We start from the raw sequence: 12,391 nt of genomic DNA, 5'->3' as shown, positions 1-12,391 counted from the left end.
TTGCGGGGAGCGATGGAGGTCCGGCCCAGCGTCTCCTTGCCGCCGCGTGGAGGAGAGGAAGATGGCGCCGTGAGCCGCGCGCTAAGCTCCGCCCCTTCCCGGCGGGCTTCAGCGCGCCTGATTTGAAAATGCCGGCGGGGGGCGATGAACGGTGCCGAGGCACAGACAGTGCTTCTGCCGGCTACCCGGACCCCAGTGACCTGCTGCCCAGGGCGCCACCCCCCAGCGCGTGCCATCCGCGATGTGTGTGGGAGCATGGAGCGCAGCGTCTCCTGGTCATGAACTTGGGAAAGGGGCGACCAGGAGAGCGTCTAACTCCACCCGTTGACTTAAACTCTAAGGATCGCGGCCTCAACCTGGCGCCTATGATCCCTAAAGCATAGCGCTGTTGCACTTAAGAGTGGCGGCGCATCAACCACTGTTTGTAGTCTCCTCCAATACAGTGAAGCTGTGTCTGGAACCCCCTATTAAGAGGAAACCGATGACTTACCTTCTCCCCATGCTCCGGCCACAGCCTGGTAACGTCTGCTGGCCTGCTAGAATCATCCGACCCAGACGCCCGCCGAGACAACACTGTACCGCGAAAGTAAGTGTTGTTGCGACCCGGTGAAGAGTTGTTGGAGTGACTCTTTCTAGCATGCGTTTAAGACGCTGTTAAGAAAAGTCACTCAAAAAAACATAGCAAGACTATAAAAATAAAATAATGAAAGCTTCAGGCTGCTATTAACTGCAGCCCTATGACCATGGTCAGGCGCCTGCCGCACCAAACAAAAAACTGATTTGAATGAGTCAGTGGGCGGGATTATATGGAGAAGCCCCGATGCATCCTGGGAGGCAAGAAAGCTTGTGACTGTTTGGTGCCATTTCCGCTGTCGCTCCGGCATATCCCAATGTTATCCTGTGGATAACCTGTGGACCCAGCCGGAGAAAATCTGCGTTCTCCTAGTGGAGTGGACATCCGGTCACACTTTTCTTAGCCAGTAGTATACAATGTTCTGTTATTAATTACTTTTTATTTGATAAGGAATTCTTACACACTATCTTTGCATGCCATTTTAATTGTTATTGTATCTTCAGTACTGTGGATTCCTTCTCACATATAAATATCATATAAGCTTATGTCTGTTTTTGACAACTTCATGTGCCAGAATAGCTTGGTATTAGAAACATTACATATTTTGGCATATGATAATTGCGGTAAAAAGTTGCGAGAGCTTAGTTGAGATAAGGCAGGGAGAAACCGATGGAACCCTGGATAAAAGTCTCAGCACTTGAAACAAATCTTGATGGTAGCAGAAATGTGGAAATAATAGTGAGACTGTTATATAAAATGCAGCTATTAATAAATTGTTAGACTGAGCAGGTGGGTTTGTTGTGATTAACCCTTTGTCACATCTACATCACATGGGGTCAGGTAAATGCTAATCATAATAGAGGGGATTATTTGTTAATCATTTATAAAGAAAAGGGGTATTTGGTTAATAATAAGAATTTACTTACCGATAATTCTATTTCTCATAGTCCGTAGTGGATGCTGGGAACTCCGAAAGGACCATGGGGAATAGCGGCTCCGCAGGAGACTGGGCACAAAAGTAAAAGCTTTAGGACTAGCTGGTGTGCACTGGCTCCTCCCCCTATGACCCTCCTCCAAGCCTCAGTTAGGATACTGTGCCCGGACGAGCGTACACAATAAGGAAGGATTTTGAATCCCGGGTAAGACTCATACCAGCCACACCAATCACACCGTACAACCTGTGATCTGAACCCAGTTCACAGCATGATAACAGAGGAGCCTCTGAAAGATGGCTCACAACAATAATAACCCGATTTTTGTAACAATAACTATGTACAAGTATTGCAGACAATCCGCACTTGGGATGGGCGCCCAGCATCCACTACGGACTATGAGAAATAGAATTATCGGTAAGTAAATTCTTATTTTCTCTGACGTCCTAGTGGATGCTGGGAACTCCGAAAGGACCATGGGGATTATACCAAAGCTCCCAAACGGGCGGGAGAGTGCGGATGACTCTGCAGCACCAAATGAGAGAACTCCAGGTCCTCCTCAGCCAGGGTATCAATTTTGTAGAATTTTACAAACATATTTGCTCCTGACCAAGTAGCTGCTCGGCAAAGTTGTAAAGCCGAGACCCCTCGGGCAGCCGCCCAAGATGAGCCCATCTTCCTTGTGGAGTGGGCATTTACAGATTTTTGGCTGTGGCAGGCCTGCCACAGAATGTGCAAGCTGAATTGTACTACAAATCCAACTAGCAATAGTCTGCTTAGAAGCAGGAGCACCCAGCTTGTTGGGTGCATACAGGAGAAACAGCGAGTCAGATTTTCTGACTCCAGCCGTCCTGGAAACATATTTTCAGGGCCCTGACAACGTCTAGCAACTTGGAGTCCTCCAAGTCCCTGGTAGCCGCAGGCACCACAATAGGTTGGTTCAGGTGAAACGCTGAAACCACCTTAGGGAGAAACTGAGGACGAGTCCTCAATTCCGCCCTGTCCGAATGGAAAATCAGATAAGGGCTTTTACAGGATAAAGCCGCCAATTCTGACACGCACCTGGCCCAGGCCAGGGCCAACAGCATGACCACTTTCTATGTGAGATATTTTAACTCCACAGATTTAAGTGGTTCAAACCAATGTGACTTTTTGGAACCCAAAAACTACATTGAGATCCCAAGGTGCCACTGGAGGCACAAAAGGAGGCTGTATATGCAGTACCCCTTTTACAACGTCTGAACTTCAGGGACTGAAGCTAGTTCTTTTTGGAAGAAAATTGACAGGGCCGAAATTTGAACCTTAATGGACCCCAATTTCAGGCCCATAGACACTCCTGTTTGCAGGAAATGTAGGAATCGACCCAGTTGAATTTCCTCCGTCGGGCCTTACTGGCCTCGCACCACGCAACATATTTTCGCCAAATGCAGTGATAATGTTTTGCGGTTACATCCTTCCTGGCTTTGATCAGGATAGGGATGACCTCATCCGGAATGCCTTTTTTTCCTTTAGGATCCGGCGTTCAACCGCCATGCCGTCAAACGCAGTCGCGGTAAGTCTTGGAACAGACAGGGTCCTTGCTGAAGAAGGTCCCTTCTTAGAGGCAGAGGCCACGGATCATCCGTGAGCATCTTTTGAAGTTCCGGTTACCAAGTCCTTCTTGGCCAATCCGGAGCCACGAATATAGTGCTTACTCCTCTCCATCTTATCAATCTCAGTACCTTGGGTATGAGAGGCAGATGAGGGAACACATACACTGACTGGTACACCCACGGTGTTACTAGAGCGTCTACAGCTATTGCCTGAGGGTCCCTTGACCTGGCGCAATACCTGTCGAGTTTTTCCCAACGGTTTATAATCATGTGGAAGACTTCTGGGTGAAGTCCCCACTCTCCCGGGTGGAGGTCGTGTCTGCTGAGGAAGTCTGCTTCCCAGTTGTCCACTCCCGGAATTGCTGACAGTGCTATCACATGATTTTGCGCCCAGCGAAGAATCCTTGCAGCTTCTGCCATTGCCCTCCTGCTTCTTGTGCCACCCTGTCTGTTTACGTGGGTGACTGCCGTGATGTTGTCCGACTGGATCAACACCGGCTGACCTTGAAGCAGAGGTCTTGCTAAGCTTAGAGCATTGTAAATGGCCCTTAGCTTCAGGATATTTATGTGAAGTGATGTCTCCAGGCTTGACCATAAGCCCTGGAAATTCCTTCCCTGTGTGACTGCTCCCCAGCCTCGCAGGCTGGCATCCGTGGTCACCAGGACCCAGTCCTGAATGCCGAATCTGCGGCCCTCTAGAAGATGAGCACTCTGCAACCACTACAGGAGGGACACCCTTGTTCTTGGTGACAGGGTTATCCGCTGATGCATCTGAAGATGCGACCCGGACCATTTGTCCAGCAGGTCCCACTGGAAAGTTCTTGCGTGGAATCTGCCAAATGGGATTGCTTCGTAGGAAGCCACCATTTTACCCAGAACCCTTGTGCATGGATGCACTGAGACTTGGCTCGGTTTTAGGAGGTTCCTGACTAGCTCGGATAACTCCCTGGCTTTCTCCTCCGGGAGAAACACCTTTTTCTGGACTGTGTCCAGGATCATCCCTAGGAACAGAAGACGAGTCGTCGGAACCAGCTGCGATTTTGGAATATTGAGAATCCAATCGTGCTGCCGCAACACTACCTGAGATAGTGCTACACCGACCTCCAACTGTTCCCTGGATCTTACCCTTATCAGGGAATCGTCCAAGTAAGGGATAACTAAAATTCCCTTCCTTCGAAGGAATATCATCATTTCGGCCATTACCTTGGTAAAGACCCGGGGTGCCGTGGACCATCCATACGGCAGCGTCTGAACTGATAGTGACAGTTCTGTACCATAAACCTGAGGTACCCTTGGTGAGAAGGGTAAATTTGGACATGAAGGTAAGCATCCTTGATGTCCCGAGACATCATGTAGTCCCCTTCTTCCAGGTTCGCAATCACTGCTCTGAGTGACTCAATCTTGAATTTGAACCTCTGTATGGAAGTGTTCAAAGATTTTAGATTTAGAATCGGTCTCACCGAGCCGTCTGGCCTCGGTACCACAACAGTGTGGAATAATACCCCGTTCCCTGTTGCAGGAGGGGTACCTTGATTATCACCTGCTGGGAATACAGCTTGTGAATGGCTTCCAAAACGGTCTCCCTGTCAGAAGGAGACATCGGTAAAGCCGACTTTAGGAAACGGCGAGGGGGAGACGTCTCGAATTCCAATTTGTACCCCTGAGATATCACCTGAAGGATCCAGGGGTCTACTTGCGAGTGAGCCCACTGCGCGCTGAAATTCATTGAGACGGGCCCCCCACCGTGCCTGATTCTGCTTGTAAAGCCCCAGCGTCATACTGAGGGCTTGGCAGAGGCGGGAGAGGGTTTCTGTTCCTGGGAACTGGCTGTCTCCCTCTGTCACGGGGCAGAAATGAGGAACCTTTTGCCCGCTTGTCCACGAAAAGACTGCGCCTGATAATACGGCGTCTTCTCATGTTGAGAGGCGACCTGGGGTACAAACGTGGATTTCCCAGCTGTTGCCGTGGCCACCAGGTCTGAAAGACCGACCCCAAATAACCCGTTTGAAATCCGCATCACCTGACCACTGTCGTGTCCATAACCCTCTACTGGTAGAAATGGACAACGCACTTAGACTTGATGCCAGTCGGCAAATATTCCGCTGTGCATCACGTGATGCATATATAGAAATGCATCTTTTAAATGCTCTATAGGCAAAAATATACTGTCCCTATCTAGGGTATCAATATTTTCAGTCAGGGAATCCGACCACGCCAACCCAGCACTGCACATCCAGGCTGAGGCGATTGCTGGTCGCAGTATAACACCAGTATGTGTGTAAATACATTTTAGGATACCCTCCTGCTTTCTATCAGCAGGATCCTTAAGGGCGGCCATCTCAGGAGAGGGTAGAGCCCTTACAAGCGTGTGAGCGCTTTATCCACCCTAGGGGGTGTTTCCCAACGCACCCCAACCTCTGGCGGGAAAGGATATAATGCCAATAACATTTTAGAAATTATCAGTTGTTATCGGGGGAAACCCACGCATCATCACACACCTCATTTAATTTCTCAGATTCAGGAAAACTACAGGTAGTTTTTCCTCACCGAACATAATACCCCTTTTTGGTGGTACTCGTATTATCAGAAATGTGTAAAACATTTTTCATTGCCTCAATCATGTAACGTGTGGCCCTACTGGAAGTCACATTTGTCTCTTCACCGTCGACACTGGAGTCAGTATCCGTGTCGGCGTCTATATCTGCCATCTGAGGTAACGGGCGCTTTAGAGCCCCTGACGGCCTATGAGACGTCTGGACAGGCACAAGCTGAGTAGCCGGCTGTCTCATGTCAACCACTGTCTTTTATACAGAGCTGACACTGTCACGTAATTCCTTCCAACAGTTCATCCACTCAGGTGTCGACCCCCTAGGGGGTGACATCACTATTACAGGCAATCTGCTCCGTCTCCACATCATTTTTCTCCTCATACATGTCGACACAAACGTACCGACATACAGCACACACACAGGGAATGCTCTGATAGAGGACAGGACCCCACTAGCCCTTTGGGGAGACAGAGGGAGAGTTTGCCAGCACACACACCAGAGCGCTATATATATACAGGGATAACCTTATATAAGTGTTTTTCCCCTTATAGCTGCTGTATCTTTAATACTGCGCGTAATTAGTGCCCCCCCTCTCTTTTTTAACCCTTTCTGTAGTGTAGTGACTACAGGGGAGAGCCAGGGAGCTTCCCTCCAACGGAGCTGTGAGGGAAAATGGCGCCAGTGTGCTGAGGAGATAGGCTCCGCCCCCTTATCGGCGGCCTTATCTCCCGTTTTTCTATGTATTCTGGCAGGGGTTAAATGCATCCATATAGCCCAGGAGCTATATGTGATGTATTTTTTGCCATCTAAGGTATTTTTATTGCGTCTCAGGGCGCCCCCCCCCCAGCGCCCTGCACCCTCAGTGACCGGAGTGTGAAGTGTGCTGAGAGCAATGGCGCACAGCTGCGGTGCTGTGCGCTACCTTATTGAAGACAGGACGTCTTCTGCCGCCGATTTTCCGGACCTCTTCTGCTCTTCTGGCTCTGTAAGGGGGACGGCGGCGCGGCTCTGGGACCCATCCATGGCTGGGCCTGTGATCGTCCCTCTGGAGCTACTGTCCAGTAGCCTAAGAAGCCCAATCCACTCTGCACGCAGGTGAGTTCGCTTCTTCTCCCCTTAGTCCCTCGATGCAGTGAGCCTGTTGCCAGCAGGACTCACTGAAAATAAAAAAACTAATTTAAACTTTTACTCTAAGCAGCTCAGGAGAGCCACCTAGATTGCACCCTTCTCGTTCGGGCACAAAAATCTAACTGAGGCTTGGAGGAGGGTCATAGGGGGAGGAGCCAGTGCACACCAGCTAGTCCTAAAGCTTTTACTTTTGTGCCCAGTCTCCTGCGGAGCCGCTATTCCCCATGGTCCTTTCGGAGTTCCCAGCATCCACTAGGACGTCAGAGAAATCTAAAAAACATTGCAGTCATAATAAGAATGGTTGAGGAACCCTGACACAGACCAATGTACTGTAGTACTAATGTTATGAAAATAAATAGGTAAAACTTTTCATATTTATGTACAAAAAAAAAAAAAAAAAAAAGTACCTCAGAGCTTTCCAAGAACTGCCTGACATCAGGATCTTGCAACAGTGTGGGATGTTTGACTGTTCGTTGTAGATATCTAGAGATAAACAGATACATTTAATATGAACACGTCACTCTTCAAACTCCAAAGCAACATTGCAACGGTAATAAAACAGTCTGATGCTATTAAGGTTCATAGGCCAGGCTCAGAGAGACACTAAAATACATTATTCAAAATGAAAAAACTATCTCAGTACAAGCAAATAAAATCTGCCCTTCTTTATTTATTTATTTATTTATTAACAGTTTCTTATATAGCGCAGCAAATTCCGTTGCGCTTTACAATTTGAAATAACAATAACAAACTTGGTGATAACAGTCATAGAGGTAGGAAGGCCCTGCTCGCAAGCTTACAATCTATAGGGAAATAGGCATATGTACACAAGGAAAGGTGCTATCTATTGCATAGAATGAGAAGACATGTGAGGATGTGTGTGGACTGTACAGAGTGGATGCAATTTGATAGGAAGGTTTATGAAAGTTATGTGGGCGGTTCTGGAATTTGATACGCTTGCCTAAAGAGGTGAGTTTTCAGGGAACGCTTGAAGGTTTGGAGACTAGAGGAGAATCTTATTGTGCGTGGTAGGGCATTCCACAGAGTGGGTGCAGCCCGATGAAAGTGGGAGCGAGTGATGAGTGTGGATGAGAGACGCAGGTCTTGTAAAGAGCGAAGAGGTCGGGTTGGGAGATATTTTGTGATAAGCAAAGTGATGTACGTTGGTGTAGTTTGGTTAATGGCCTTATGTGTGAGTAAAAGTATTTTTATATTGAATGCGGTAGAGGACAGGTAACCAATGGAGGGACTGACAGAGTGGATCTGCAGACGATGAACGTCTAGCGAGGAAGATAAGCCTCGCCGCTGCATTCAGAATGGATTGTAGTGGTGAGAGTCTCGTTTTGGGAAGACCAGTTAGGAGACTATTGCAATAATCAATGCGGGAGATAATGAGAGCGTGGATTATAGTTTTAGCAGTGTCTTGTGTAAGGTATGGTCGTATTTTGGATATGTTTTTTTAGATGCATGTAACATGATCTTGAGACAGATTGAATGTGGGGAACAAAGGACAGATCAGAGTCAAGGATGACACCTAGGCAGCGAGCTTGTGGGGTAGGGTAGATAGTCGAGTTTTCAACAGTGATAGAGATATCAGGTTGGTACCTACTATTGGCCGGTGGAAATATAATTAACTCTGTCTTTGAAATATTCAGTTTGAGGTGGCGAGATGTCATCCAGGATGAAATGGCAGAAAGGCATTCAGTGACACGGTCCAGTACAGATAGGGACAAGTCAGGGGAGGATAGGTAGATTTAAGTATCATCTGCGTACAGATGATACTGAAAACCAAAAGAGCTGATTAGTTTACCAAGAGATGAGGTACAGATTGAGAAAAGCAGAGGACCCAAGACTGAGCCTTGCGGTACTCCAACTGAAAGAGGTAGCAAAGAGGAGGTAGATTCAGAGAAGCGAACATTGAAGGAGCGATTAGATAGGTACGATAGGAACCAAGAAATGGCTGTGTCTTTAAGACCTAGGGATTGTAGTGTCTGTATGAGAAGAGAGTGGTCTACAGTGTCAAATGCAGCAGATAGATCTAGAAGAATAAGTAGTGAGTAGTGGCCTTCAGACTTCGTAGTGACCAAATCATTAACCACTTTAGTCAGTGCTGTCTCTGTGGAATGTTGGGAATGGAAGCCTGACTGAAGTGGGTCCAACAAAGTGTATGAGTTAAGAAAGTGTGTGAGAGTGTAGGTAAGTCTCTTAAGTAGCTTAGAGAGACAAGGGAGCTGAGAGATAGGGCGGTAGTTTGAGAGAGCATTAGGGTCAGAATTTTTTTTTTTTTTTTTTTAATGGGAGTAATCACTGCATGCTTGAAGAGTGAAGGAAAAATACCAGTGGAGAGAGAGAGATTACAGAGGTTAGTTAAGGTAGGGATGAGCACCAGAGACAGAGCTTTACTTATTTGTGAGGGTAAAGGATCAAGAGGAGAGGTAGTAGAGAAGCAGGATGAGAAGAGTTCTTAGTCCATTCCGCCACTTGACTCTAAGCAGGAGGTTGGAACTGGAGTTATTTTTCTAATTCCATGCACACAATTTACTTTTGTTAGTTTCATCCACCTACTGCAAGTTTTACATACTGGGACAGAATATGCGACTAAAATAAATGTAGTCAGGGATTAGTGGATTTTGGTACTTACCAGTTAAATCCTTTTCTTTGAATCCATAGGGGACACTGGAGTACTCTTGGGATATGGATTGGGCGTTAGCAGGGACAGGCACATTTAAATTAGTAACCCTCCTCCCCCTCCATACTCCCAAGATGCCTCAGTGGTTTTTTACTGAGCCGAACAGGAGCGAAATAAGATAAACAATGGAGAATTACATATAACATAACGGACAACTGGAAAAGTTGCCATGACAACAGATAACCACCGTAACATTCAAACAAGCCGGTGATAATGTGTTACCATTAGATATACTGAACTTAGCACAAGCCAGGTGAAACTGCTCTGGGCGGGCGTCCAGTGACCCCTATGGATTGAAAGAAAAGGATCTAACTGGTAAGTACCAAAATCCGTCGTGGAAGCCCCACGTCCTGCTGCCCATGAAAATAAGCCTGACGAATGGTCAGCTTAATCCATCTAGCCAAGGTCTGTTTGGAAGATGGCCAACCCACCTTGACTGCATCATAGAGAACAAACAATGCATCTGTTTTACGTACTGTTGATGTTTGGGCTACATAAATGCGAAGCGCGCAAACCACATCCAAAGAAGCTGGAGTTCCTGAACCTTCTGAAAAAACAGTTGGTTGATTTATATGAAGAGAGGATACTACCTTTGGGAGAAATGTGGGATTCGTCCAAAATTCCTCTCTCTAACATCATGCAACACCAGATAAACGGTGGTTTGCATGACAATGCACCCAATTTAGAGACAAGCCTTGCAGAAGTGAATGCTAAAGGTGCATATACACGCCCAGAGTGTATGCACAGCGATGATCACTGATATCGCTGGGCTGAAAATCGCTCAGTGCATACACACTGAGCTATTTTCCCCCCTACCCAGCGATGTCAGCAGGGGTGAACGGCTTTCCATAGCAGGACGCTATGGAAAGCCATGCACCCTGCGGGTCATCTGCTGGTAATACCAGCAGATGAACGGCAGCTGCCAGCAATGAAGCGGGGGCACGCATCAGCACTCATCGTTTGGGCATACACACTGGGCGGTTTTGAGCTGAAAGCAGCTCAACACCAAAAGGGAGCTGCTTTCAGCTCAAAATTGCCCAGTGTGTATGGGCCTTAAGAGAAAAACTGTTTTCCAAGTTAGAAACTTAATATCCACTTGTTGTAAGGGTTCAAAAGTTGAGGACTGCAAAAAGTCTAAAACTAGATTCAAGTCCCATGGAGCTGTAGGTGGTATAAACGGAGGTTGAACTCTAAGGACACCTTGCAGGAACGTATGCACTGTTGGCGCTGAAAGAAAAATTGACAAAGCAGAAACCTGCCCCTTTAGTGTCGCTAAACGAAGTCCTCCATCCAACCCCGCCGGCTAAAATAGCAAAAGACGGGAAAACTTGAAAGAAGATGTCAGAAACTTCCGAGCTTCACACCAACCTAAATAAGCTTGCCAAATCCTATGATAATGAGCTGCTGTAACTGGCTTCCTAGCACGTAACATGGTTGGTATAACAGACTCTGGAATGCCCTCTTGTCTTGAGAGTGGTTTCAACAGCCACCCCATCAAATGCAGCAGCGCCAAATCGGGGTAAAGAAATGGACCCTGATGCAGAAGGTCTGGACGAAGCAGAAGCGGCCACGGATAGTCTGCGAGTAGACCGCGGAGATCCAAGAACCAAGCTTTCCGAGGCCAATGAAGCGCCACTAGTAGGACTGTTGTGGAATCTCGTTTGATCAGCTTTAGCAACCGAGGAAGCAGCGGAAATGGTGGAAATAGATACGTGTGTCTGTACGGCCACACTATTATATTAATTACTAACCCAATCTCTGTCCCCTAACTGATTACACATTATGTTTTCTTGAGTATATTCATTCTCAGATACACTATAGTACACACGTTTCACCCCAGCCCCTAAATAAATTACAACCACAGTTAAGAAACATTGACCCAAACGTTGTGCCTAAATGCGGTCACTTTGATAGTAACACAGGAACCAACATATCTTCCAGACATCTGTGTGTGTGTCTCTCTCTCAATATAATATTATGAGATGCCCATATTGCATCTCCTACCCCTTAATAAGTGTGAAATGAACATCTCTAAGATGACAATCACAACATGTTTCTGGTGTTCAGAGTTTCCTTAAAGAATTCTAGTTATAATCTTACCAGTGTTGGCTCCAGAGATGGGGCTCCCCTATTTGAATCATAGACTGCACTGCAGCCCCACCTCTGGAGCCGCAATGGACTCTAACTCTATTAGAACGGCCCACTTGCCCAGCATCGATTGCCCTGGCCACGGAAACCAGCATCTAATACACCTCTGCTCTATCCTAACTGGCTGGTGCTGAACTTGTGTTTTCTTCAACCCGAATGAAAACTCACTCATTTCATACAAAAAGTTGACTAGTCTTCTGTTTGACTTGTCTGAATGCAGCCCCAACCCTAGACTTGTCAGCAGAAGTGAGAAAAGCATTTACTTTAGACCCGTGATAAGTGTGTATATGTATATATATATATATATATATATATATATAGCGCCAGTGTCAGGTGACTAGTTTACCTTTAAAAGCCATGGAGTATTTGGCAGATACACAGTAAACCAAGTGGGTATATTTGCAGTTATATTATGTGTGATACAGTTGCTAGGTTTTAATTTTTGAGACTCTGATAGTGTAGGACCTGCATGAAGGTGGAGTGCCTTGGCGAGCGGTTTGCAGGCTTCCGTGCATTGGCCAATTCACTAACTAAACCCCCATCATTTATTTATTGATGTTGTGAAAATAAGTGAGCTTGCTTTGGTGAGTGCTGAACTATCTATTTGTATATTTTTAAGTAGGTGGCCATGGGCTACATGCACCCCACCCTATGAGTGGTGAGTGTAGACACTGCACCCCGCTTCTGGGGTGGTGAGTGCTGTGGCTTTATATTTGTTGGTGTATATATATATATATATATATATATATATATATACACACACATACACACATCATAAT

At 46.6% G+C, this 12,391-nt stretch overlaps 1 protein-coding gene across 2 annotated transcripts in view; it reads right to left on the bottom strand.

Annotated features, from left to right (window-relative positions):
• Positions 1 to 12,391, bottom strand: part of SNX2 (sorting nexin 2) — a 129,223-nt gene that overhangs the window by 62,155 nt on the left and 54,677 nt on the right. For both annotated transcript variants that reach the window (XM_063964214.1, XM_063964213.1), the window contains exon 8: positions 7,183 to 7,258. In XM_063964214.1, coding sequence (XP_063820284.1) covers positions 7,183 to 7,258 — 76 coding nt within the window. The remainder of the gene's footprint in view (positions 1 to 7,182; positions 7,259 to 12,391) is intronic.

The sequence above is a fragment of the Pseudophryne corroboree genome, chromosome 1 (assembly GCF_028390025.1).
Source record: "Pseudophryne corroboree isolate aPseCor3 chromosome 1, aPseCor3.hap2, whole genome shotgun sequence".
Taxonomy (NCBI): Eukaryota; Metazoa; Chordata; class Amphibia; order Anura; family Myobatrachidae; genus Pseudophryne; species Pseudophryne corroboree.
The sequence above is the reverse complement of the archived record's forward strand: the minus strand, read 5'-3'. Positions and strand labels throughout refer to the sequence as shown.